The sequence below is a fragment of the Anguilla anguilla genome, chromosome 8, assembly GCF_013347855.1.
Source record: "Anguilla anguilla isolate fAngAng1 chromosome 8, fAngAng1.pri, whole genome shotgun sequence".
Lineage (NCBI taxonomy): Eukaryota > Metazoa > Chordata > Actinopteri > Anguilliformes > Anguillidae > Anguilla > Anguilla anguilla.
This window is the reverse complement of record NC_049208.1, coordinates 25,270,661-25,297,617: the sequence shown is the minus strand read 5'-3', so window position 1 is coordinate 25,297,617 and position 26,957 is coordinate 25,270,661. Positions and strand designations below refer to the sequence as shown.

Sequence of the window (26,957 nt, the reverse complement as noted above, 5' to 3'; positions counted from 1 at the left end):
TGGATCCTGCATTATTTATTATATAAGCTGATACCATTGCTGGTGGGTAGTTCCAGACAGCAGAGACTGTACGACTGCTAAGAAACAAAATTCCCCGGTTGACCTTATTATGCTGTCTCTATGGGCTTACTTTCTCTGTACTTTCTATGTGTGTGTGTGTGTGTGTGTGTGTGTGTGTGTGTGTGTGTGTGTGCGTGCGTGTTACCTGTGTGAAGGTGTGTGTGGTGACAATCCATACATACTCACGATCCATACCAGGTGTGATGAGATAAAGTGCCCTGCCACGAAAAATCTGCCATGTTTAGATTCGATGGAAAAATGAAAAAAACAAACAAAAAAAACCACACAGGGATTAAGTTACATTAAATAATTTAGGAATAATTGGGTAGCACTGCTCAAGAATAAAGCTTGTCTAATTTTTTATTAGCCTACAAAGCCAATATTGTTTGTTGTAACCTGGCCTCATTCTGCTATTAATATTTTTAATTAGCATGCTTAGATTTAGCAAGTTTTAATGAGACCAGTCGGCACCCTGAGCCGACCAGAGGAGGATGGGTTTCCCCCTTGAGCCTGGTTCCTTCCAAGGTTTCTTCCCATCTGCCACAGGGAGTTTTTCCTTGCCACTGTTAGGCTTGCTCCTGTTGGGGTTTAGGCCAGGGTTGTCTGTAAAGCGTATTGTGACAACGGCTGTAAAATACGCTATACAAATAAAATTTAATTGAATGAGACTTACAGGTGCTTTGTATGCGTGTATTGTACTGTAGATTTTCAGTTTAAGTGACATGTTTTCCTCCCCGTTAACTTGCTTCACTGCGTCTGTAACGAATAGTGTACAACAGTACATCGCGACGTGAACAGCGCTCGAGCATTGCATTTACGGATTGCTGTTGTGTACCATGAATTATGTGAATGATAGTTCACTCTAGTGGATAAATAAAAGACCTGCAGCAAGAGAAAGGCATTTCTTGGTATGGGGCAGGAAGTTGCGTCAAAAACCGCCGGTCTGTCATCACGTGTGTAAACGTCTGAAATGGGATTCAATCAGCTACAGAGCTAGCTAAAGATTAAAGAAAATCAGCGCTGCACTGGTAAATTTTTAAGTGATTTATTTGGTTTTAATCAAACAGTGTTTAAAAAATGAGTATATATTTCGTACGCAGTACGTAGCTGAACTATTTTATTTCCTACACGTCGGGGTAGACTACTGAGCTTTGCGCTTTTTAACTTTAGCTTTGTTGCAAAGTGAAATCCATTCATTGATATTTTGTGTTGAACGATACGCGCGGGACTGGCGAATAGAGTTGAATAGTCTACTTAGCTACTAAAGTATATCGCTGTATAACACATGGATGTTGCTGGCAAACCGGTGTCAACAACCATGTTCTCTGTTGACTAGTTAACTCGGACAATTGCGAATTTACTGTTGCTAAATAGATGTTAGTACTGGCTGCTGTGATAGCGCTGTACCATTTCTTGTTTGGTAACATTATTAACATAGAACTGTGTTCTGTGGGTGTTTGCTAGTGAGTAAGCTAGCTAGTTGTGTGTTTTGGGAGGTTTGCGGTCCGTGCACATAGCAAGTTCGCGTACGAACGAAAGCTCGTGTTTGTTTTATTCATGTTGAAGTCGTGATCTTAAAAAAAACACCAAAAAAAAAAAATGTCGTTCACCTTCTGATAGACTCATATCACATACCGACATGAGCTAAACCAATTTCCTAGGCTGAGCGACTTAATAAGAAACAAGCACAAAACAAATTACTGCAATGTTATGTGAAAACTCTATATAAAATTACATGCTGAAGAAAATGTTGAAAAGCCTTTAGGAAGACTGCACGTATTCTCAAAGGAATTGCCACAGTGCATCTAATGCATTTAAGATATATGCAACGTAAAGACTTTTGCCGAAGGTGGCTGCTCCAGGAAACGGCGGCAATGCCTTTGAAAACTAGTACAATCAACATTTCATTACTGCAACCTATGCTCCACTGTCCTCCACAGATCCCCATGGCAACTCCCTTACCCCCAAAAGGCCCTGGTCTTACCAGCATGCCCCCCCAGCAGCAAGCCCATGGTCCCCCAGGTCCAGGCCCCTCTCAGCCTCCCATGCCCCCTCAGGGGGCTCTGCGGGAGATCTCGCCTGTCTTTCTGTGTCGCATCGGCCAGGAGACCGTGCAGGACATCGTCACGCGCACCATGGAGATCTTCCAGTTCACACGTGGAACCCAGGTACACTGCAAACAGGCAGAAGCTGGATATGGACAACGTGTCGATACATTTATTTATACAAGGATGCCATGAAATGATGATAGTGTGTTTCGTGAGTTGTGCATTTTAAGCATGGGATTACTTTTGTTAGTAAAGGCTTTGTAACTATGCCTGCAAGAGCATAGGTGTAAGGCAGGTGTAAATTATGAGGTTCATTCATAAGGAGTGATGTGTGTTATATGTAACCTCTATGACTCTCACCATCTTTGCCTCTTGCTGCCTCTTCTGTCATGTCCTTTCTTTGTGAATGCCATTTGTCTGTCAGTCACACAACTTTCTGCCTCTCCCTCTATCTTCCCTCTCTCTTCACTCCCTCACCTTGAGTTATTTATTTATTTATGTATGTCTTGCCCTGCTGTATAAGCTCAGGTGATAAATCAGGGACTTGCAGCCTCTTTGTAAAAGAGGCTCATTGGACACTGTGGTTCTCCTTTTCCCAGCTGCCCAACGGGGTGACGCAGAGCCAGGCGGTGTACCAGGACCGCTTTGGAAAGCTGCAGGAGCACCTGCGCCAGCTAGCCCTGCTGTTCCGCAAGCTCCGCCTCCTGTATGAGCGCTGCGTGGAGATGACAGGTGACCTGCAGGAGGGACCCGCGCAGGTGCGTCCCCTCCTCCACCTGTCTGAGCCCTGTTACCTGTGGTACCTGTCCTGTGTGTTTGTACTGCGTCTGAACCCTGTCGCTGCAAATATGTCTCTCTGTTTGTCAGACTTGTCACTGTCTGTGTCCATCATATATTCTTGCTGTCTCTCTTTCCATCTGTCAGTCTATGTCTGTCAGTCTGTGACCACTGGATTCTGTGTTGCATGTTTAACTTTGATTTTCCTAGCTGAGTGTCTAACTAGAAAGGGGCACACGTTCATAGTCTATGGACAGGAAAATGGTGCCTCAGGCACCAGAAAAAAAGGGAGTAGTCCTGCATGTTAGCTTAAACCTTCATGCAAACACTTAACAACCTATAAGGAAGTGATATAAGGTTCATTACTCAAATAGTACTTGAGTACTGAGCTTTTGCTTTATGGAATAACGCAATTGTGTAATGAATGTTGGTCCATCTGCGCAATGGCCATATTTGAAGAGTAAGACCAATAACGCGAACACGTTCCAGCCAAATGCCTTATCCCAAAGACTTGGACCGTTGGCCTGCTTGCTTGCCCATTCTCAGGCCTCAGAGGTTCATCATCGCTCGGTCCTGTCCTTAAAATGCCTGCTTGGTGTTAGCACCATGCTTCTACTGAAAAGATAACTGCTAGCATCCACGTTTTGATGACTACCTGTGATAACTCCACCTTTAAACCACGGCCGTGCCCCTTTTACCACAACCTGCTGGAGGAACCCGAGGACAAAGGTCCTCATGCTTACTCCGGAGGAACCTGAGTAAGCATGGGCTCAAAGAGCCAAGAAGGTGCACCTGAACAGGCTCTATATTTCACATGTTTGTGCCTGAAAATACAATGTGTGCTAACTGGAAAAATACTTCAGCAGCACATCCATTAACTGGGATGTATTAGTGCTCTCCTAAATTTTTAACGTAGCACACAAGCTCCTTGAAATGTTAGCACAGAGCCCTGTCGAAAGGCTTCTGAAACCAGGAAGTGGCTGTGGGAAACGGAGACGCATTGGCCCTCGCTCGCCCGGCTGCAAAGAGCTTCACAGCCAAGCAGCTGTGCCGAGATCTGGGCGTAGCAGCTGAAGGTCAGAGCTTAGTTCAGGATTGCGTGTCTGCCTATGAAATGCACACTGCTGTTTGGTATGCGAGAGAGGGAGAGGGGCAGGTTCCTTTCTGGTCATGTGTGCACGCATGCATTGGATTCCTCTCCTCCAGTTGGTGCCCTACATCGGAGAGGGTGCGGCCCCAGTCCCAGTGGAGCCCTGCAACCTGGCTGTGAGTCAGGAGAGGCAGGAGGTTCTGGAGGTGAGTGGGGAGACCGCACTGCTTATCTGCATACCTGTGCAAATTAAGTGAATCACTGGCTGCTGTTGTTATTTTTTTCATTTGATGAGTTTGTGTGTCCAACATTTGTTCTTATGTTTTTCTAAAACCCTATAAATCTCTCAAAAAAAAAAAAAGCAGTTCTGGTTTGTTTTCATACTCCGGGCATTAATTTCCAGTGATTTCGGTACAGTTTTCCTTCAGGTGGGTGGATTATGGCTTATTGCATCACCCCAATGTAGCATAAAATTAATGTGTCAAATCAAAACACAGGAAATGGAAGAATCTTATCTTACATACTGTAAGTAGACTAACCTAATTCACAAAAGGAACCAATCATAATTTTAAAAGATGAAGGTGGATAAACGGGGAGGGAGGAGGTGCCTAGAATAATAAAGAGCAAGAGCAAAAGAATCAGGTGTGACGGGGAATGCATGAACACACCTGGACGAGGATGGTTTGGAAATTATGCAAATGAACTTGTGTGGAGTTTAACTTACACTCCACACAAGTTCATTTGCAAAATTTCCAAACCATCCTCGTCCAGGTGTGTTCATGTATTCCCCCGTCACATCTGATTTTAATTTGCAGCCATTTTTGTTTACGACATGGTAAACAAAAATGGCTGCAAATTAAAATCCAATTGTATGTTTATATAAGGATGCATATATCCTGGTAGCCTTATGTATACATATATATATAAATTGCAAGCCATTTTATTATTATTATTATTATTAATAATAATAATAATAATAATAATAATAATAATAATAAATTAGGATAACTTTTTTTTTTAATAGTCAACTCTGTATATTATTTTGTGCTAAAGAAAGCGCTAATGCTAACCCACTCAGCCCCCTCTCTCTGTATGTCATTATGAAAAGTACGTTATTGGTCTGATTGGAATGTGTGTCGAAATGTGACCTCCACAGAAAGTGAGGGAGAAGAACCAGGAGATGAAGATTCTGATGGACCAGATGCGGAACCTTCTGTGGGACGTCAACGCTATGCTGACCCTCAGGAAGTGACACACACACTTGCACAAACATCCGCACGCATACACAAACACACGTGCACATACTCAAGGCAAACCTGTTTACACACTATATCGCACAACAGGACACACGGCAACGTACACTGTCGGCAACAAGTGCAAGTTGGGTTTCAGTTCTGGACATGGAATGGATGGGTCCTGACTCGGTCCCACCCGCTTTGCCTCTAGGTGCTCACAGTCATTTTGTATTCAATGGGCTTGTTTGTATTTTTTTTTTTGTTCATATTTTATTTTTTTACACTTTTTTGTGTCTTTGTTCTCTTGCTAATGTGATAGTGTGTTTGTGACCTTATTTAAAAGTTCAGACACTCACCCTCAGGTAGGTGAATGGGTGGAGGAAATCCCATCTTTCTCGGTCAGTAAGACTCGGCGTTTGGCCTCCGGCACTGAAACGTTACCCGCCGGCACTGATCCAGGATCAGCTCAGCCGACCGGAACGGAACTCCAGTGCGTCGTGCCCAAAAAAGATGAGACTGACTCCCGGCGCTCGGTGCTTGGAGGCAGCACCTCTCCTCAGAAGAGCCAGTGCAGCCGTAGGCTCAGTCACACCGGGTGCACAAGCACAAACTCTGCCTCACCTTTGCCACCATGTAGAACCAGAGGCTGAATAAAACCAGACTTCCACCGCCTTGGCAGCTATATTCTCAGGTGTGGCCCGGGGGGAGTGGCCCTGGGCAGCACACCTGTTTTCTTTCAGGGTGCTTCCTAGATTTGATGAGTCTGTGGGTGGGAGGGGGCTCACCCTGCTCAGAATAAACTCTGGACTTGAGCAAAACTGATCATGTGATATCTTTATGTATGTTATTTTTGTATTATTTTTTTACAGAATAAAGTAAATCACCTCTTGCTGGTCAGTGTATTTGAGAAAATTGTAATATTGGCTCCACACTTGAGCTGGATTTGTCTGTCTGGACCACAGACCATGTTTGGATTGCAATGTATTCTGGGTATCTTTGGGTCGTGTGGTTATCAAATATTTTCAGCACTTCATGGGAGGAGGAAAGGCACGTTTTCCCACGAACACAGCGAGCAGGTTTGCTTATGACATGGTGTGATGCATACGGGTTCTAGGATTGATGTAACGGGGGTGTCTGAACTGAGGGGGCTTTCACGCTGGGCTCATTTGGAGAGTTTTTAAACCTCATTTAGTTTTGCCCTTTAAATTCAGGGAATTGTATAGATTCTAAAGATTAAAAGATTTTGCAAAACCGAGAGGATGCTAAAACAAGGCTCTATGAAGCCAAGCAGTGGATGAATGCACAAAATACTGGTGTGAGGTGATTGCTTTAGTGGCTATTTTTACCACATGCTCAACTGTGCCTTAATAGGATGCCTCGCTCAGCAGCCCCTTTGATGTCAGTTTTGGCCACCTCCCTCATAAGAGGGCTTCCTATTTCACTTGTATACCCAACATCACATGTAGCCATGGCTGCATGCATAACCTATATAATATTCCGTATCACATTTTTTGGTTTTACAGCTCGCTTAAAATCTGTGCCGAAAGCATATTTAAACGTTGCTGAAGCAGATTCACATGACTTTGAGTGCATTTAAGAAATCATTTTATTGTTCCTGCTGTTACAATATGAGGTGAAATGAGACGATGGCTGCAACTTTTTCCAGTTTCGGCCCTCAGCAGCAGTGTGGCTATGGGCCCGGGGAAAGTCCTCCATTGTGGTTCTGGTGACTGAAACGCAGCGGGTTTTCCATGCTGCGTTCCAGGCAAAGAGTGTTCACCTGGGTCCCAACACTGACGGGGAGCAGAAGCAAGAAGGGGGTGTACTTACTGCTCAGTCTCAATCTCAGCACCCCCAGGTCCACAGCTGGTCTCCAGGACAACAGCATGGTTCCTGAGGTGGTGCTTGTGTGTTCGTGTGTGCTCCGGTCCGAGCTGCAGCCCCCCTCTCCTGCAGCCAGACAGCTGTACGTCTGTGTTACTGTCTACGGAGATGCAATAACGGCAAGTGGACAGTACCATTACGGGTTGGCTGCATGCAGCTGATAGATGCTCTCCTCACTTTTGGCAGCAGCAGAGGTCCAGTGTCCATTTTTGGCCCACATGTAACTCGTTCATAGAGCTGTCCAATCAGGAAGGAGACTCCTCCCAGTCTTCCTCCTCCATTCCCATCTCCCTTTAGGCACTCTCGGGGTGAGGGGTGGGGGAGGGTGGGGAGGTGCGGGGATCGGTCCTGCTGCCTCGTCTCGCACGCCTGTGCCGGACTCTCCTGCAGGGTTTGTCCGTTTGTCTGTCCATCCGTACCACGGCCCTGGCTGTTTGTACTTTGGTCTCAGGCACGCTCCAGGTCTTTGTATTTCTTGCGCAGGACAGACACCTGGTCCTTGAAGAGCAAGGGGTCAAGGCGGAACTGGGAATGAACCAGCGGCATGTAGCCGAACCAGCTGGCGAAGGCGTTCACACACTCCTGCCTCTGGGTAAAGTGCTCCGGGTTTGACCAGGGGGCGCCCTTTACTCCCTGAGAACAGACAAGGAAGTGCCATCAGAGCAGGGCTACTCCATTCCGGGCCTGGAGGGCTAGTCTGCATGCTGGTTTTTGTTGTAACCAATAATCTTATTTTTTGTTTTCTGACAGCTCTAAATCTGCGCTGATTCTGCTTCCGTACTGGAGCACAGAGAAATCTTTGGGATACACCTGTAGTACACCTGCAGTCTGCCGCTGTAGTTAGTCCTTGTACAAATGTCAGATGAATATATGACTGATCTAATTAACTAACTGCAGAACCAACACAAAATCCTGAAACAGATCTGCCATTGTTGCGTACCCTTGAATTAGAGGGAACACAAGGCTATCTTCCTGATATTTTCACTTATTTTACATCAGTGCAGAGGGGGGAAATCCAGGTTCAGAAAGTAAAAGTCCTCCCCAGTGTTTAGTTCCAATCACCTGTATTTGCTCATTAGCACAATTCTTAAGCCAGGAAGTAGAATTCAGCTGGCTGAGTTCCTGGGTGGGAGAAACACATGGCAGGCAGTTTCTGACCTCTGGACTCTCCTCCCCAGCACTAGTGTTCTTATCAGGTGTGGACAGGTGTGATCTAGCCTACAGTCTGTAAACAGACGTGATATAGTCTTACCTGTAGGTTGGGCAATTCTTTGTACTGTTTTCTCTGGGCCACTTTGATTGGTGGCAGGTGAGTAACGGACGACACCAAGAAGTTCATCAGGATGTCCTCACAGTTGGAGGTGCGATCCACCAGGGCACGGAGCGAAGGGGGCAGGTACTGGGAGAAGAGGTGATGATAATACCTAATGGAAATGAAACCGGTGAGGGGAGTAGCCAAGAGAGGGAACAGGTGGTGGTGAATGGGATCAGTGTGTCTGTGGCTGCGGTTCAGGGCCAGTTTGCAATGGAAAACTGAGAATGGAGTGTGTGTTCGTGTTGGGAATGGAGTGTGCGTTTGTGTTGGGAATGGTGTGTGCGTTTGTGTTGGGAATGGAGCGTGTGTGTGTGTGTTGGGAATGGAGTGTGCGTTTGTGTTGGGAATGGAGTGTGAGTTAGTGCTGGGAATGGAGTGTGTGTTTGTGTTGGGAAAGGAGTGTGTGTTAGTGTTGGGAAAGGAGTGTGCGTTAGTGCTGGGAATGGAGTGTGTGTTTGTGCTTCACCTGTGGTAGAAGGCAGCTCCAGTCAGGACGATGGAGTACTCATTAGTCCACTTGGAGGTGTACCCCCAGACCTGCTTCACGGGGTCCCAGAAGTGGCTCCGGGGTGGGTACCCCACAATTCGCTCAGGAAAGCTGCGCCAGACCAGGAAGGCAAAGTTCACCTGAAGGAGAAAGGGGGACAGGTCAGAGACCTTTATTAACGCGATGGATAACTCAAACACTCTGCCAGCTTAGACTGACACTTTATATTTCACTAAAACATCTCATCACTATGAAAGCTATAGCAGAATGAACTGCTTCCCAGCTGTGTTTGTTCAGAAGGAACATGTGACGACATGGGTTGGTACCGACCTCCAGCATGATATTTGAGAGTTTTTAGCTTGACTAGTTTTAAAAAAAAGTTTTTTTAAAGAAACTGCAAACATCGTTCAGGACTGCGGTGTTTGCTGTTTGGTCTCAGGCCAAAAGTCCTCTTACAAGCTCGTTCAGGGGCATCAGTATTTTGTGTGTGGCTGCGATGTTTATGTGCATGATTTCAGCGTTTATGGTGGAGCTGGTTCGGTACTACATCCAGATTTGGTGTTCAAGGCAACGCTGGTTCAGCACACTTTGTAATTCAGTGCTCTGAAGCAGCGGTGCAGACTTAGTCATTTCAGTGTTTATGATGAAACTGGTCCAGACCTCACTAGTCAGCAGAACTGTGTCCTCATCCAGGCTAAGCACTCCCTCGGTTTCTATGGCAACATGGGGCAGGAAGCGGCTGGTGGTCTGACAGACAGATGGATATAGAAACAGATGAAGGGGGGAAAAGAAGTAAACAAACAAGGGTTTAATCATTGTAATCAATAATGTTTACATTTTTAATTTAGCAAAGCTTGCACTGCTTTGTTTTTAATTACACACAATCTGTTCTGTTAAGCTGGATATTTCCTTCAATTCGTTTCAGTTCATTTGTGTTTGTACGGCACTTTTTACAGACACTCACAAAGAGGCTTTAGAGAAAAACAGAAAAGAAAAAATTGGGCAAGACTGAGCCTGAACTTTCAAAAAGCCAGCAAGTGAGGCAAAAAAAAAAAAACACCCCAGTGGGAAGTAATTTACTGTATTAATTCAGGCTACACACCTTGCTGAAGGTTACTAATTGTCATTAGTGTCATTCTCAGATGGAAAGCCCACAGAAAAAGCCTGGCTTACTAAGCATGGCCTGCGGTTTGCAGTTTGCAAACAGAAAAGGGCCAGAAAATGCAGTCATTTTGGTGATCTGTACTTTACTATAAATCATGGAAGATCGAATAAGCTAGTGAGAAATCAAGGGAAGTTTTGCAGACTACAAATATCCAGCTGCATTTGATAGCAATAACTTCTGACAGTCTCACAGTTTGCCAATGTACAACAGTAGCCATTTTCTTTAGCAGTTTTCCTGCTATCGTGGTAATTGAAAACTTTTTAGCTGTAATTTGGCATGGCACATTATCTTTAGTTTACATTCCAGTTTTACATTCCAGTCCCTTTTCTTGTGTGTCAGACTTTAGATTGCCGATGTATTCGTTCTGAATTAGCCGCCCCTTAATAAACTCAGTGATATTAAATTGTTTACAGGGGGATCGACAGAGCTTCCCCTGCAGTGTAGGCAGGCTTACCACCATCACAGTGCTTTTACTGTTTTGCCGAGCTATTTTATCCTAAGTACTGGGCAGGGGGTGTTATGATTGCACACCCACCTTCCTCCTCCCGTCCGTCACGGTCAGAGGCACTGGCATGGGCGGCCACTTGCTCTTAGGGGGAGGCGGCTTCTCGCTGTTCCACAGGATGATAATCTGGGAGGGGCAGACGGCACCATCAACAGATCGCATGCGCATACACGCAGCGGTTTGCGTACACACACTCGCACCACCTCGTGAAGCAGTGAGCGCGCACACACAGCTGCGGTATCGCCGATTACTCTCGAAGACACACAAGCACGCACTCATGTCTGACGGAAAGGCGGTACCTGTGAGCAGTACTTGGACTTGGACACAACCTGTAGGAGCTTCATGATTGGCTGAGACTGGGAGACCAATGGAGAGACAGCATGGATGACTGCAGTGAACTCTTGGCCAGGACTGATCCCTACAGGAGAAAAGGTGTCGACATCAAGGAGAGATGGGAGATTAACAACGTAAAGAGAGAGGAAGAAATGACAGGAGATGCATACAAACAAGCAAGTCAATTTATAGGGACTAACTAGGCACAGCCAGAGTTCAGGAACAGAAATGGGAAAATTAGGTAAAGATTTATATAAATATATATTAGGTATAAGATTTATAATTTATAGGTCCTCACATAGGAATCAGTTGGAGATGGCTGAGTGTGCCTCTTGTTTACAGCATGCACTGTGTATTATGTAGTGTATATCCTTGTGGCTACTTTAGTATGGTGTGATATTGCCATTGATGGCAGCTTAGCGCCTCAGGATGGTGAAAGTGAAATCTGTAACGACTCCAACTGTGGGCTCCGCCCAGCCCTACCTAGGCTCAGGTAGTAGAAGGGGAAGTGTGCCAAGTGGGTGGAGTACTCCGGCAGTACCAGCAGGCCACCTGGCAGAGCGTTCCACATGAGCTTGTTCCGGGACACATGCGAGAACACCCGGTCTTTAATGATCTGAGAGAGAGGAGGAAGACTACTTAACAAGCCGAACACGTGAGACGTACAACAAAAAGCAAAAAACAGACCGATCATTGACATATCCTTGTCACCCTCCATTGTCTGTGCCTGCAAGTAAATTTGCAATTCTATATTCTTGCCAGCAGGTGGCACTGTGGTATTTGACATGGGTCCAGAAGGTGGTAGTTGGCATAATGTGCCCATAATGTGTAGTTAAATAGATGGGAGGTTCAGAAGCCACTCAGTCCTGTTTTAAACACTCTCTTCCTGGCATCCACATGAAAGCACTTCCCCACAGAGCAAAAGAGCTTTACCCACAATCCCCTCTGGCTCCCCAGGTAAAACTCAATACTCATTTATAGCTAGTTTACACGCCTGAGCAGGGCGACTGTGAACCCCCCACTGATGCACACCTCCAGCGTGGTGAGCACAATCTTGTCGACGGAGGAGAAGTAAGCGTCCCACAGCATTTGTGTGCGCTGCCTCAAAGCCAGAACTCTCTCGTTGTCCACTGCCCGCACCGTGGATGGGACCTGAGAGGGTGGGGGGAAGAGAAGTCAGGCAACCCGCAAACTGTACATACCACCAGCCCCCCCCCCCCCCCCCCCCCCACAGTGCTGTGCTCCATAATATGGTGGGCAACTAAGGGGAGTGAGGATTCCTCTTGCCCTGCTGACCACAGTCACTTCCCTGAGAGAACCAGAAATTCACCACACAACAATCACCCACATACACCTTTGTTCTGGTCCCTAGTCTAGCCCATCTACTGAACAAAGGCCCGGCCACTCCTCATCCCCGTGTGCGCGCGCGTTACCTGCAGCAGCAGCCTCTCGTCTCCCTCGATGACAGCCTGGCTCCACTGGATAACATCAGAGAAGGGCAGCTCCCAGCCGTTACTTAGCAACACTGGGATACAGGCCGCCTGGGGAGCACAGAGACAAACGAACGGACAGACAGACAGAGGGATGAAAAGAGGACATTTTGCTGAGCAGTTGTGCCACACAATCTTTATTCTATGCGTGCGCGCATGAGAGTGAGTGTGTGTGTGTGTGTGTGTGTGTGTGGCTGAATAAAGAAGAAAGTCTCCATCCTCCCGCAGTACCTGCCTTTGTGTCTCAGTCTCAGGAGCCCAGAGGAAGCCATGCTTCTGCAGTTACAGTGAGCTTATTATTAGATTAGTCAGGCACATGACCAGCGCCTCCCACCAAAATAAATCTGTTTTATTTCCACATATTTTATTCCCATGCGTTTATGCGTGTTTTGATCGCGGGCCAGGGCAGACACACTAAGAAGGTCGCAGAAGGACAGCGAGACATGGCCTACAGTTCAGAGACGAAGCCTGGGGCTCGCCTGGCCGGCCCTCCCACAGAGGGTGATGCTAAGGTGGACTGACTGACACTGCATGGGCCTATCAGCATCGATGGGCGTGCAAAGATGCTGATTATTCTGTGGGGCGGAAGAAGAGGAGAGGGGTCTGAGGATGGAGGGGGTCAGTGGAAAGTTGGCGGGAAGTTTCCGCTACGCCGGTAATTGCCAGTTCTTTTGTGGGATTTGGCAGCTGTGAAAGAAAAAAAGATCTGCGAAAACTTAGAATGGCCTGAATAGAGCAGTAAGTGTGAAAGAGGAGAAGACAGAGGCAGAGAGAGAGGGCGAGCGGGAGAGAGTGCAATGGCGTTGCTGAAAGAGAGGGTCTGCTGCCAAAACCACCGTTTCATGGATTTGTTCTTTCAGCACAGTTCTGGGCACCTTGTGTGCACTTCCAGGACATAATAAAACATGCCGGACAGGCAGCATAACCGTGGGATACTGTGTGCGTTTGCATGCTTGTGTGTGTGTGTGTGTGTGTGTGGCCATGTACATGATGTCCCTGTTAACCATAGTCTAACCCCCCCAAAGATGGAACATTTGTTTTTCTGGCTCTACTGTCTGTGTGGTTCTGCTGCAGAGTTACAGTTCCGGCCTGGTCTGTAAGGAATAGAGAGGAGGCGGCCATGGTTTGGACTGGGCCCAGAGTATGGGCCTCTCGCCGTTCCCTGAGCACTGACCCGTCCCTGGGTTAACAGACCCAGGTTATACCCACACATCCACACACTGGAGCTATACGGGAAGGAAACTTTAAACAGGAGCCGTTCAGCTCCGGTTCCACACGAGTGCCAGTTGCGGCGGTTTTAGCAGCGCTGCCCCCTCCCAGGACGTGTCGGGAGGGTGTGGCCCAGGCAGGGGGCAGCTGAGCGGGGGGGAGCGAGGGGGAGCGAGGGCGAGCGAGGGGGAGCGAGGGCGAGCGAGGGCTCACCTGCAGGGACTCCAGGAAGCGGAAGGAGCCCAGGCGCCGCCCCCGAGGAACGAGGCAGAAGGTGGAGTTGTGGAGCAGCTCCTGATAGTCATACCTGACAGGGAGCAAGAGGGAGAGGAACACGCAGAGGAGGTGAGGAAGGAGGAAGATGAGGGGAAGAAGAGGAACAGAGAGGGAGGGGGGGGGTGAAGTTATAGACCAGTTAGAATTTGAAATGAACATTCATAAATAAACTTTATTCCCTTTCATATCAACCACATCCCATCAGCAATAAGAACAATAAAGAAGCATCATGAGACACAATCACCACATGATTGAGAGAGAGAGAGAGAGAGAGAGAGACCATAGGAGAGTTACTTAGTCCAGGGTGAGTCAGAGTGCTAATGCATAAGTGAAATTTCTGGAGACTCCATGAGCTCTTGCTCTGGGCCTGATGCTCTGACCTCTAACCGCTACGTCTGTCTCCTGAGCGTCTCCGATAGCGTGTTGTTGTCCCCAGCAATGCCCCCATTTTCCCACCGATAAAACTGCATGAAATCTCTCCCCTTCGCCCTGGTGACTGTATTTCAGGAGAAGTAAGATGGCTGCACAAAGGGGATCATAACCAGTCCTCATCTGCGGCAGAGTGCAGTGAGATTTAGATTGTATAACGTGAAATACACTCTTTCCCTCAGGCTGAAGTTGGTTAATGGAAATACAATTCAAATATTTTCAACATGGTATATGCTAAAAACAATTCTAAATATTTTGGTCATTGCCATTTTTAAAATAAGTATGCTGTTTGTTGAAGATACAAATTTTGCATGTCAATAAGTTTGTATAAATGTCAGTAAAATTGAACAATTTGTATCACAGACAGGCCATATTGCAAAGAATCTGAGCCTTAATGCTATATATATACTTTTTTTCTACCAAAACTGCTACAACATCTGTTTTTGCAGTTGCAGTTGTGTTCTTTGGATCCTGATTGGCTGTCACTGAGCCCGGTTCTGTTGAGGTCCAGCTCAATCCAGCTCAAACTGCATGCATGGCTGAGACCAGTAGGCCAGTATTAGAAACGGTTTAATGTGCCGTGTTTCCTTCTGAACCGTGTTCAGTGAGGGCTCATTTTTAACCGTCTACCGTGAGCGCACACATATGAAAGAGCGTAAACATTTGGCATGAAAAGCGCCTCTATCTTATGCTGGCGCATTCTGTGTTTATTCACTTGAAGAGCGTTAGCATAAATATCACCCCCCCTCCGCTCCCCTCTCCCCAAAGGTCTCCAAGGTCCTCACCCCAATGCCGCCCTTCTCTGAAGCAAAGATGCATCGCTCACTTTTTCTCCATTAATTTTCCTTCTTTCATTTCAGACATGAGGCTTTGATCCTTCAGAAAGGCTTTGATATGGGAGGGAAGTTGAGTTGAAATCTTGAGCCTTCCCCCTAAGGTTTTCGCATGAGGCGTGTTTATAGAGCTGCTAAGCTCCTGCAAGTACCCCAACTGCTCCCCCCACCCACCCCCACCCCCACCCCCCCTCCACTCCTACCGGAAAGAACCCTGTAAATCTCACTCACAGTCTTCAGCTTAATGCCGCCCTCCAGAACTTCTGGAGGATGTTTGGGAGAACAAATCAGCGATTCAGAATATAAAGACTGCATTGTTAGAGGTGCTGTAGAGTTACCTCCTGCTTTTCGCATACGTGTGTGTGTGTGTGTGTGTGTGTGTGTGTGCGCGCGTTTATGTGTTCGCACATAAATAGTCACAGCATGGGGCAAGAGCAGCAGTTTTGTGACCTAGTTCTTCTCCACGCTGTGAGTTTTGAATTGTTCAGCTTTTGCGGGAGGAATTCAGATTAGCGCTGGACGCAGAGCGCAGCCTGAGCCGCGGCACATGACAGGGCAGTGGCAGCAGGCAGCGACGGCGCGTTGGTCTTACTGCTGATCTGTCAGGGAGAATGCCCAATGGGGACCCCCTGACCTGCTTCTGCAACTGTCTGTGCTGGAGTACCAGGAGCCACTAGGAAATGTGTGCGCTTATGTGTGCATGTGTATAATACTGTGTTGAATGTGCCTGAACATAATTTAGTGATGTCTCTTGTGTGTGTGCTCTTATCTGACGCAGTGTATGTTACAGATGGCTCACAGAGTCACTTCCAATCCCCTTCCTCCTTAAAAGCTATTTAAATATTGAAGGTGATATGTGGAGAAATTCTTAAATTCAGGAAGAACAGACCTAATACAGCCATGGTGATGAAGGGAGTGGCCATTCTGCACCCCACCCCCCCCCCCCCCCCCCCCCCGCCTCCCCCCTGCTCCAGGCTCACCAAAGCCCTTCATTGGCTCATTTTTAATGCGACTCTGAGTCTCTGAAAACTTCCTCTAGCCTCTGAATCGCTACCTGCTCCCCTAATGTGTTTGCCTTGGGAGCAGACATTAAACATTAAAAATGGATGCATTAGTGTCACGCTAATGAGAGTCAAACATGTCCCAGAGAAAAGCGTGCAGGAATGGAGAATGTTTGAGTGACAGTTGCTCATCCCCAGTAGATCCCCTATTGTCATCTGCGGAGTAAAGGTCAGATATCTATCACACTCCACAGCCAATGCTCTGGAGCTGACTGTTGGCATGGAGACGCAGTGGGAGTTGAGGATGTAGACACTTTCCCTCTCTGTCTGTCTGCCTTGCTCTCTCCCTCTCTCACACTCACACACACACGTGCACACACACAAAGATAGAAGGCATTTATCCACACCACTCATCTCATCAACTACTGGATCTCATTAATATCATGCTGTTGAGTGACAGCATACACTTATCAGCCAGACCAGTAAGAGCATAATCACTTCTGACCACTGCATGTTCCCTTCACACCCAGTAATCCCCTTTTAATCCTTTACTATAATTACCAGATATATCCTGACCCCAGCAATACAGTTGAGCTGCACTCTAACACCAACAATACTTGCTATATATGCTCCCTCCCCAAAAAACACTGTTCAGCTATGCTCCATTATATTAATATACTGCCCAGAAGTCCTCTGCAATACTAACAAGGTATACTCCAGTTCCAATAATGCTACTCAGATAAGCGTGAATCTCGAAAATACTGCCAACACACTCATCTCCCACAACAAAACTATTCACATACACTGTAGTGACTATTAAAAAAACAAAGTCCAATAATTAGCCACTGTCCTCTAACTCAGCTTTGGAAAAAACGATTTACTTCAACCCCGATCATAATTCCTGCATGTATTCTAATCCCAAGAATCCCGCCCACAAATGTTCCAAGATATTGCGCTGCAGTTGGCTCTAGGCAGGTGACCCAATCGGGACAGACTACTAGCATGCATACAGGTATGATGTCAGCTGTTCCTGCAGCCTACGGGTCAGGATCCTTCTGTGTGTGGCACAGCGAACCACGAAAAAGAGAGAGTGGGACAGACAAGGGGGTAAAAGGGTAGTTCAAGTTTCAATCTCCAGAGGACTGAATGGTCTCGGGATTATCTTTCATTGAACGAGAGAGAGAGAGAGAGAGAGAGAGAGGGAGGAGACTGGCCCTGAATGAAGGCTGGTGCCAGTGATGTCTTATTATAGCAGTAACAAGATCCCTCATCTGCAGCCCCTCAATCTTCCCCACTCTCTCTCTCTCCTCTTATTCTCTATGTCCCTCTCTCTCACCCACAGCCCTCCCCACGTCTAATCTCTGCCCCCAAATACACAATCCCGCAAAGATGCTTGTGTGTGTGTGTGTGTGTGTGTACTAAATGCAAGTAGGTGAGAACACGAGGGCATGTCTTTATCCTTAGCTATGTGCGTGTGATCACGCATGTTTGATGCGAGTGCATTCGTGCACTGCACAACCACGCGCAGTTCTGCCTGCGCACATGCGTGTGCGAGATAGTGTCACTCTTTGTGTCAGTGACTGTGTGTGGATGCACAGATGTTAATCTCACTGTGTGTTAGTGCGTTAGAGAGGGGGACCTCCTGACGGGTGTAGCAGACAGACAGATATGCATCTCTCACTCCCTTTCTCTTTCTCTCTCTCTCTCCCCCTCTCCCCCCTTCTCTGGCCTCCATCCCAGATTCCTGACAGACCTTTGCACTGTAATTCATTTCCCACTCATCCCTGCTGCATCTCTGCTGCCACAGGGACGGCAGGCAGGGACAGCATTAGGGCTCTCTGGCCTTCGCTCACTGCTGGTCAGACGACATCATTGGTTCTCAGTCACGCGTGTCATGCGCACTGTATTACAGTACAGGAGCAGATGGAGCAGATGTGCAGTCTGTTTAAATAGCCCCAGTCTGAGCCTGGCTCCCAACTGCTGACTCCACGCAGGAAACCGTTCTCTAAATTCAGCTCTTTCCTGATGTTTGTCCTGGATTTGGTACAGAGTATGCACACACACACACACACACACACACACACATAATTCACCTTTCCCAGTAATTAACCGCTGTGCCACCCGGGTGTGTGCATGTGGCTATATAGATGGCCCACAGCGTAATTACTGCACTGTATCATTTTGTACATTCAGTTCATTTTGTGTTTTGGTGCCAAACATATTGGGGTTTTGTTATTTGTTCCCTTCCATATACCTAGGAGTGCATCCCAGCCTCCCTCTCCTTTCCACTCTATACCAACCCAAAAAATGCCTCTCTCATTCTCTCTCTGTTAATTGCAGCATTATTTGGATAAAGAGACTAAAGTCTTCAATCTGGACTGATACATCCCTGCTACCATTTGATCCGTTTACACATGCATGCATGCATCCATGCACACACACACACACTTGAATGAACACAATGAAACACACAAAGGAAGTATGTTCTAAAATGTGTAAATGCCTCCAGACAGGAATGACAAACATGCTCTTACAAACACACAAAAGCTCTCTCTCTCTCTCACACTGGCACACGCACACACTGCTCACTGTCCAAGGGGAGTGATAGAGGGTAGGATGGGCCCTAATTGAAAGAGGGGGAGAGGGAAGGAGAGAGTATGAGAAACTTCATCATGTGCTGTTATATATAGAAATCAGTCCACCGCAGTCCATTAGGCTAAAAGCACAGGAACATTGTGCTAAAACAGACTGTCTAATATGCGTGAAAAAGAGAGGAGAGAGGGAGAGGTAAAGGAGAGGAGAAGAGCAGAAGGGGGATACTGAGAAAGTGAAAAAATGACAGAATTACTGGAATGGAGATGACAGTCGGAGGCCAAGCACAGCTGGTTTGTAATCTGGTTTCAGGCTTATATATGGAGATGGAGAGATTATCTCCCTCTATCATTTCCTTCTTTGCACATCTTTCATTTTCTGTTCAATTTCAATGTCTTATCTCTTATATCCGATGTGAGCTTAAAAGGGAAATGAAAAGCAGTGTATTGATGTGTCTGTTTATTCATAACAGAGCGAGAGAGAGAAACAGAGAAAGGTTGAAGGCGCGAGAGACAGAATATAACAGACTATCAGCAGACTTCCTGGTGAAAGACCCAGCGATGAATTATTTATAGTAAATAAAATTTATTCATCAATAACAGTACTTCCACTGCTTCATTTTCTTTCTGATAAATAAATGTTGTTGAGTTGCTTTCTCGTGCCTGAGCATGAGTGTGTGCATGTGTGCGTGCGTGCGTGCGCCTGCCTGTGTGTGTGTGTGTGCTTGCATGTGTGTGCTTGCGTGTGTGTATCAGGTGGAAGTCTTTGCCTATGAGATGCTGTCGTGCTGGATACAAGCGTCCCTGGGGTAGTGCTGCAGACGGCTGTTCTCACAGACCCCCCACCCCCCTTCTCTCTGTCAGCAGCCAGCTTCCTCTCCCAGTGCGGGAGGCGCCATGCTGCCAGCCACAGTCTGCAGCACAGCCTGTTCCAGCGCAAACGGAGCGCTCCGCGCTTCACACCCACAGACGACAGCGTTCGGCCAGAGACTCACAACACAGACCCCTTCTCTGCCCCGCTTTCACAAAGTAGCTCATTTAGTGAGTCGCACGCGTAGCTTTTAGCATTCTCCCACCCGGAGCACCACGGACGGACGCTGCGCATAGCTTCTCGGCAGCCTGGTCAAATACATACTTGAAATACTTAGAACATGCAATCATGAAAGAATAATTTGATCTAAGTATTGATAAGAATGTACATTTCTTTTTAAATCTCTGAAAGGAATCTCAAGCAGGGAGTTTTACTGCTTGTAAAACAGTTGAAATATTTGAAATAAAGGTCTGGTAGTTGACCTTATCATCTGCATTGATTTTGAAAGGAAATGTCACATATATGTGACTCTAATCAAACAGGACTGATTGCCAACTCTTCAACTTGGATGCACAAAAACAAACTGAAAGCAATGATTTGCTTGTTCCATGGGTGTGCCATTGATTACTTCTGATCCATACACGGATGATGTACTGCAGATTCCAGACCCGTGCCCACTACCCCCATGCTGGTCTGTTATCTTTATTTCAAAGAACTGGACTGAACCAGCCTGTTTTACCTTTCTTATTTGCTCCACCACCCAATGAAGGCCTTCTAGTGCCAGCTGGGTTTTCTCTTAGATTTATTCTATTGGACCTGTGCTTCCATGACTAAAGACTAAATGACTGTTGGCAGCAGCTGAAGTAGACACAGTGGGCTACATTACTGTAGATCATGCAGGAAAGCACTATTGATACTTAAGTACAGCGAAGTGCAATGATTTGCAAGACTATTAAGTGCACTTATTATCGCATATTTGTCATATTGAGTGGTTTCGGATCTTTAGGCAAAATGTACTATTAGACAAAAGGAACCTGAGTAAACACAAAAATTATTATTTAATTCATTCAATGAAAACACTTATCAAACACCCATATCACCCATGTGAAAAAGTAATTGCCCCCTTAAACTTAATAACAGGTTGCACCACCTTTAGCAGCAATAACTGCAACCAAACACTTGCTATAATTTGATATCAGTCTTCCCCATCGCTGTGGAGTAATTTTAGCCCGCTCCTCTTTGCAGACCTGCTTTAACTCAGAAAATTGGAAGGTTTTTGAGCATGAACTACTTGTTTCAGGTCCTGCCACAGTATCTCTATTGGGTTCAAGGACTTTGGATGATTTGGCAAGTAGTGTGACAAATATGCAATAAGAAAGGAAATCAGGAAGGGGGCAAATACTTTTTCACGGTACTGTACTATAGGATTAAAATATAATAAGTTGTTGCTGTAAATCGCACTGTGATCTGTGACTACTTAGGCTGTTCAGTAAGCTAAATGTCCAGGCAAACCACCATCTACAGTAAGCCAAAGTTTCTCAGCTGTTAGCATTGCGCAGGTAACATCTGTAGCATTCCTAATTTGTGTATTGCAGTTATCCATACTGAACAGAAGGAATTTGACAATGTTTCCTGGGCGTGGGCATCCACTGGCCCTGAAAGTAAGCCTTTGAACCTGGGCATTCTTTTTATGGGACTGTGAAGCTATTGTTCAGGAATGAGTTTGTTGTTTGTTATCTGAAGGGTGGGGAATTATTGGCACCATGCACATCGATGACTTCCTGTAAAAGTGAACATTGTTATCTGCAATCAATTGCATTACCCTGGCTCAGTTACAAGGCTGCATACTCCACAGTAGCCATATACGCATACTTTCTTATGGAATGCTAAAATAATCATATTACATTGATACATGTAAAAATGTATCTATGTACCTTGTAAATTATTGATACTGATAAGCCTGTTTCTTTACATTTATATGTATTTATTATAGGTTTTATTATCTTATTGATGTTTGTTCATTTTGTGTGCACAAATACTATGCAGGGAATTTTGTGTTTGTGTTGTTTTTTTATACACTGTATTAAGAAATTGGCACTAAACAATTCCATAAAAAACAATTCCCTAAAACTAAAATCTATGGTTATTGAAAGAATTCAGACATGATGCACTGGATAAAGTAATTTATAGCTGCTGTTACAATCACAGTGGTACACTGTGTAAATTCTACCCACTGCAAAAATAGGAACATAATGTAGAAAGCATACAATAATTTATTTGATAATGGAAGACCATAATTTCATTTATACATATTTTGATACAAGATATCTTTTATTTCCTTAACAACTGCGTATTGTGAGTGGCTAATAAAATCATTCATCACCGGATCGTCCTCATAGTTTAAACAATCGTTTCATTGTGCTTTCTGCAATCTGTATGCACAACACCCTGAGCAAGCTACTCCACTCATTAGTGGCTCAAGGCAGTATGCATAGGGATGCTGCAGAAACCATCAGCTCTTCCCCTCAGTGCCATGGGGTTGTGTATCCATGACAGCTGATTATTTTTAAAAGCCCATCCCACGAGCCTCCCATTGGTCCTCGGGTGGCATTATCGCAGGGAGCAGCAAATGGCAAATCGAAACCATAGGACAGGAAGATAATTCCTCCCAAATGGGCAAGGCGGCTAAGGTGAGACACGCAAAACAATAAACAGTTTTGTGCCGCCAGCGCGAGGCATCTGACAGTAACAGGCCGTAATCCAATCGGCAGTTTCTGCAGTAAGTGCGGCGATCAATCGTTCCAGTAAACAATAATCTCATTGGTCCATTCCACAGGGTCTCCACTTTTACATGCCTGCACAGTTTCGTTTGATTCACGCGCACACCCCCCGCAAAGGTCACTTCTACTGCTTTCTTTGTGTGTCCACTGAGCTCTACCTCAGAGTAAATACAAGTATGACTAAACTCCATGAAAATGACTCAGACAGAAAAAGCCTAACGTGAAATGCCACTCAGTTTCTCTCTAGCTGCATCATGTATCACACAGTTAGTATCATTCGCTGTTTTCAGAGACTTCCAGGCTCTTGCTAATAATAGGATCCAAAAAAAGCAGAGATAAAATTTTACAGGCTTTTGCATTTGAACATTTGAGAGACTCACTAAGGGAGGGCGGGAAGAAAAAAGGGAAGAGAGAGAGAGAGATGAAATTCCCTTTGCGCAGGGAGAAATCTGTCACCTGGAAAAATGGGTGGCGGGTAATACACATCAGAGCTAATGTTTTATGAGCCCAGCAGAGCTGCCGCACCTTAATCATTTAGGGACTGAGACACCAAGCAGAGCGACTGCGTCTGCTGAATGGATTCCTGTGTGTGTGTGTGTGTTACTGTGGACTGTGGGACATCTGTGTAAACACTGAGTTTGAACAGATTAATAACGCGGACAGAGGTCACAGCCGAGAGAGCAAGCATCAGAGAGCACATGCGTCTGTGTGTGCGTGTGCGTGCGTACGTGTGACTTCAATGCCATGTCCGTGAACATATCTACACAAACCATTGATCCATTTGCACAAACAATCAGAGGCAAACAATCCAGACCAAACAACCATGAAGGAAGCCAACCAAATGATATGAAACCGATGCAGAGCAATCCAGGCAAAATGGATACTATAACATGCTGCGGTGTGTAATGTCAGAAGAACCTAGCATCCTGATTTAGGCTGGACCCCCGCCCCTGCCTCTCTTCCTCTCCCTCACACACACACACACACACACACACACACACACACGTATCCTCTCTTATAAAAGAATGTATGGAATGTTCAGAGCTCTCAGAACGGTCTGGGCTCCAACATTCCATTCCAGGATTACAGAGAGAGTCTGTGCCCTCTGAGCGCCCCCTACTGAGGGGAGGGGCACAACATTCAGTTTGCCTATGTATCCATTCATCTCTTTATTTAGAGGGCGCCCTTATTCCTCTCCAGCTATGGGCACAGACTGGCCAAGTGCATTGTGGGAGAGCAGCCAGGGTGAGTGCCAGCGCACTGAGGCAGACAGAGCAGGCTTTTCAGCGACCAATCTGTACGCAAGCCCGGGTCTGGGACGGAAGGCCTGTCCCTGGCTCAGAGTCCCTGGCTCAGAGTCCCTGGCTCGCATTCCTACAGCTGGGAGACGCCGGGTAAACAGACAACACCCGCCTTCCCCCAGCCCTCCATCCTTACTGCTCTCTTTAGCACCCCCTGTCCAATATTTACTACCGCCTTCACACCCCATACTCACCACAAATTTCATTCAAGTATTGTTTCAAATATTTTCCACAGGTATTGCACCCAATACACAAACATGCATACATACACATGGGTGTATGGGCCTTTCCATAAACAGTCTTCAACTCTCTGAGTTCAATTAAATTCTCTCTCTCTCTCTCACTCACACTCTTTCTATCACACACAAACACACCGTCAGCATCCTCATTAAGTCCGTAGTTAGCGGCACAGTTAATTAGACATGGAGCTCAGAGACAAACTCCTGCTGAGCAACTCTTAGGCGTCTCCAGGGAGAAGACAAGGGGACAATGAGAACAGCCATGCCCGCTCTTTCTGAAACACAGGCACATGAATACCACCTCTCTCACACACATACTCCTTCCTATTCTCTCACTCTCTCTCTCTCTCACACACACACTCCTTCCTATTCTCTCACTCTCACTTTCTCTCTCTCTCTCTCACACACATACACATGCTCACACGCACACACACACACATCACATCTCCCTCTCACACTCAATCTCAATTTCCCTCTCAGCAACAATACGAGGCACTCTGGTTTGTGGAAATACAGTACAGGCAGAAAGATAGCATTTCATTACCAGCGCCCAATTCCTCTGGGTGAAGCCTCACTCTCACAAACAAACACATAAACACCTCTCAGTCTGTGCTACCTAGGATATCATCTCCACCCCCCAGTGTCAGGTGCTATATCCCCAAGGCATGCTGAAATGCAGCCATGTGACACAATAATAGAACGTTCCAGTTTTCCTCACAGTAGGGGAGTTCTATCACGCAAACAAATGGACTAGAATGTTCCACTTCATTTCACTGGAGGGGTGTTTGATCAGGCCAGAGTTTATGTCCTCCTATGCTTGACCACTTGATTAGCAGCCAGCTCCTTTAGCAGGTTACAGGCACATCTTGTTCCACCAGATGAGTGTTAACTCCTAGCTCTGTTTAACCAGGCAAGTATTGCATTTTAGCCAGTCTTGTTGCATAAGGCTAAGATTCACAGCTAACCATGCTTAGCGGCAGAACATTCCACACCCAAAGATAGTGTTCAGAATGGACCTCAAATGGAGTTGTTTTCTGTTTCTTTTTTTCAATCCCAAGTGTCTTCCATTCCTGACATGGTATGAATGCATTTGAGATACATTCTATCGGATTACCATAGAAATAGACAGTCAGTGCCCCTAATCTTACCAGAGTAAATTGAACAGGTAAGATAGCAGGCTATGTAACTATGTTATGGCACATAAAGCAGGCCTCCAACTGCGGGGAAAATGATGACAAGATCTCACACACACACACACACACACACACACAGACCAACAGTACCCATTGCACATTTTAACATGCACATCACATTTAGTCCTTGTGTGGCATTGTGTGTAAGGACCTGTACTTCGGTAGGGAAATCTTGTTTTAGGTACTGTTGTCATACTCTTGAGCAAGGTACTTTACCTGAAATGCTTCAGGACATAAACCCAATAAGAATGGGTATTATGTAAAGCAGAACAAGTCAATCAACTGGATAAGTCGCCCTGGATAAAGGCAGCTTCCAAGCAAAGAATAAATAAATACTAGGTACTACGCTGGTGCATTATTGCATGTTATGAAGAAACGTGACATGAAGCCAGACAACTCTGAGATAGGATATGCACACCCTTTGACCATTGCAAATCCAAGTCTCTCTCAGCCTGGCCACCTGATCATCCGCTAGATGATTGGCTGAACAAAACCTTGCCTCTCCACCTCATCCAATCACTAATACTGCACAGTGAATGTTCTGGCACACGGTGGCTGCTGTGGGACTTTCAAGGGCTACTATAGGTCAGTTGGGTGGAGCTACTGGTTCTCCACTCTCTCTCTCTCTTCTTTTTTTTTTTTTTTTTTACAAATTATGTCAGTCCTAAAAAGTAAGGATCGACAAAATAAATGCAGCTCAAAGGACTCCCCTGGGTATCAGAGCTCTAAATGGTCCAGTGAGCAAATAGTGGTGAGTTCAGCATTTGGTACATTACATTACATTACAGGCATTTAGCAGACGCTCTTATCCAGAGCGACTTACACAACTTTTACATAGCATTTTTACATTGTATCCATTTATACAGCTGGATATATACTGAAGCAGTTTCGGTTAAGTACCTTGCTCAAGGGTACAACGGCAGTGTCCTACCCGGGAATCAAACCTGCGACCTTTCGGTTACAAGCCCAGTTCCTTACCCACTTATCCACTGTGCTACACTCCGTTCTCCGTACATATCAGAAGTTCAGGAGTCCCTTTTTTGGTGGGAAACTGGTTGCATTCCTTACCTACTGTCTATCACGCTTATTTCTCAGCAGAATATTTAGTATCTTTAGGAACACAGCACCTATCAGTGCCAGTTCATGACCAGCCTTCGCTTTCAATTTCCTGTTTTGGCTGGAGTCTGTGAGCCACTTCCTATGTGAGGAGCACAGATTACTGAGTTAGTCCTTATCATTTTACAGACCTTTTAACTACACTGCACCAAAAACCTAATACTAATGAATATTATAAACAGAAATTTATACAATTCTCTATAGTTATTAAGAGTAAATTTATTTCCTAGCATTTTACTATTTAGATTATTATTAGTTAATTTACTATTTCGTTCATTTTTTAATTAAATCTTATCGAATACATTTTTCTTACCCCATTGGCAAATAATTTCTCTTATTTTGAGCACATTTTTCTCATCATGCCTTATTTTTAAAGTAGAATTTTTACAGTGTACATTATTTACATGCACAGCAGTTTCAGGCTAAATAGGAATTTAGACTGCAACCTTAAATTAACAACAACACTAACCAGACCTGGGTCAAATGCGTATTTGTTTTGGATTTCTACGCTTTACTGATCTTGTCTGATGTATTGGAACCAATGAAATACTCTCAAAAAGTGAAAACCCCATCTTCTGTTCATATTGGCAGGCTCAATTATACCAGGCAAGATCAATAGGGCACAGAAAAGTATTTAAATCCAAAACAAATATGTATTTGGGCCCAGGTCTGACACTACCTCACTATCATGACTCACCATAGAATACTCAGAACCTGGAACCAAAGGGAGATCAGCCCAGCCCTGACAATACTGCAATACACTGATAATTCACAATGCCTGTTCAAGAG

General features: G+C 45.7%; 2 protein-coding genes across 5 annotated transcripts in view; one reads left to right on the top strand and one right to left on the bottom strand.

Annotated features, from left to right (window-relative positions):
- Positions 1-975: 975 nt before the first annotated feature.
- On the top strand, positions 976-6,095 carry zgc:114119 (uncharacterized protein LOC619273 homolog). The gene is made up of 5 exons (XM_035428420.1): positions 976-1,088; positions 2,001-2,228; positions 2,708-2,866; positions 4,092-4,181; positions 5,132-6,095. Exons 2-5 carry the CDS (start codon positions 2,007-2,009, stop codon positions 5,225-5,227), a joined length of 567 nt encoding a protein of 188 aa, XP_035284311.1. The 5' UTR covers positions 976-1,088; positions 2,001-2,006; the 3' UTR covers positions 5,228-6,095.
- Positions 6,096-6,798: 703 nt separating this feature from the next.
- The window catches only part of ext1c (exostoses (multiple) 1c), a 47,855-nt gene continuing 27,696 nt past the window's right edge, over positions 6,799-26,957 (bottom strand). For all 4 annotated transcript variants that reach the window (XM_035428738.1, XM_035428737.1, XM_035428736.1 and 1 more), the window contains exons 3-12: positions 13,812-13,905; positions 12,333-12,440; positions 11,932-12,051; positions 11,383-11,515; positions 10,866-10,984; positions 10,597-10,692; positions 9,557-9,643; positions 8,876-9,036; positions 8,347-8,518; positions 6,799-7,727 (exon numbers count right to left, since the gene is read on the bottom strand). In XM_035428738.1, coding sequence (XP_035284629.1) covers positions 7,542-7,727; positions 8,347-8,518; positions 8,876-9,036; positions 9,557-9,643; positions 10,597-10,692; positions 10,866-10,984; positions 11,383-11,515; positions 11,932-12,051; positions 12,333-12,440; positions 13,812-13,905 — 1,276 coding nt within the window. In that variant the 3' untranslated portion in view covers positions 6,799-7,541. The remainder of the gene's footprint in view (positions 7,728-8,346; positions 8,519-8,875; positions 9,037-9,556; positions 9,644-10,596; positions 10,693-10,865; positions 10,985-11,382; positions 11,516-11,931; positions 12,052-12,332; positions 12,441-13,811; positions 13,906-26,957) is intronic.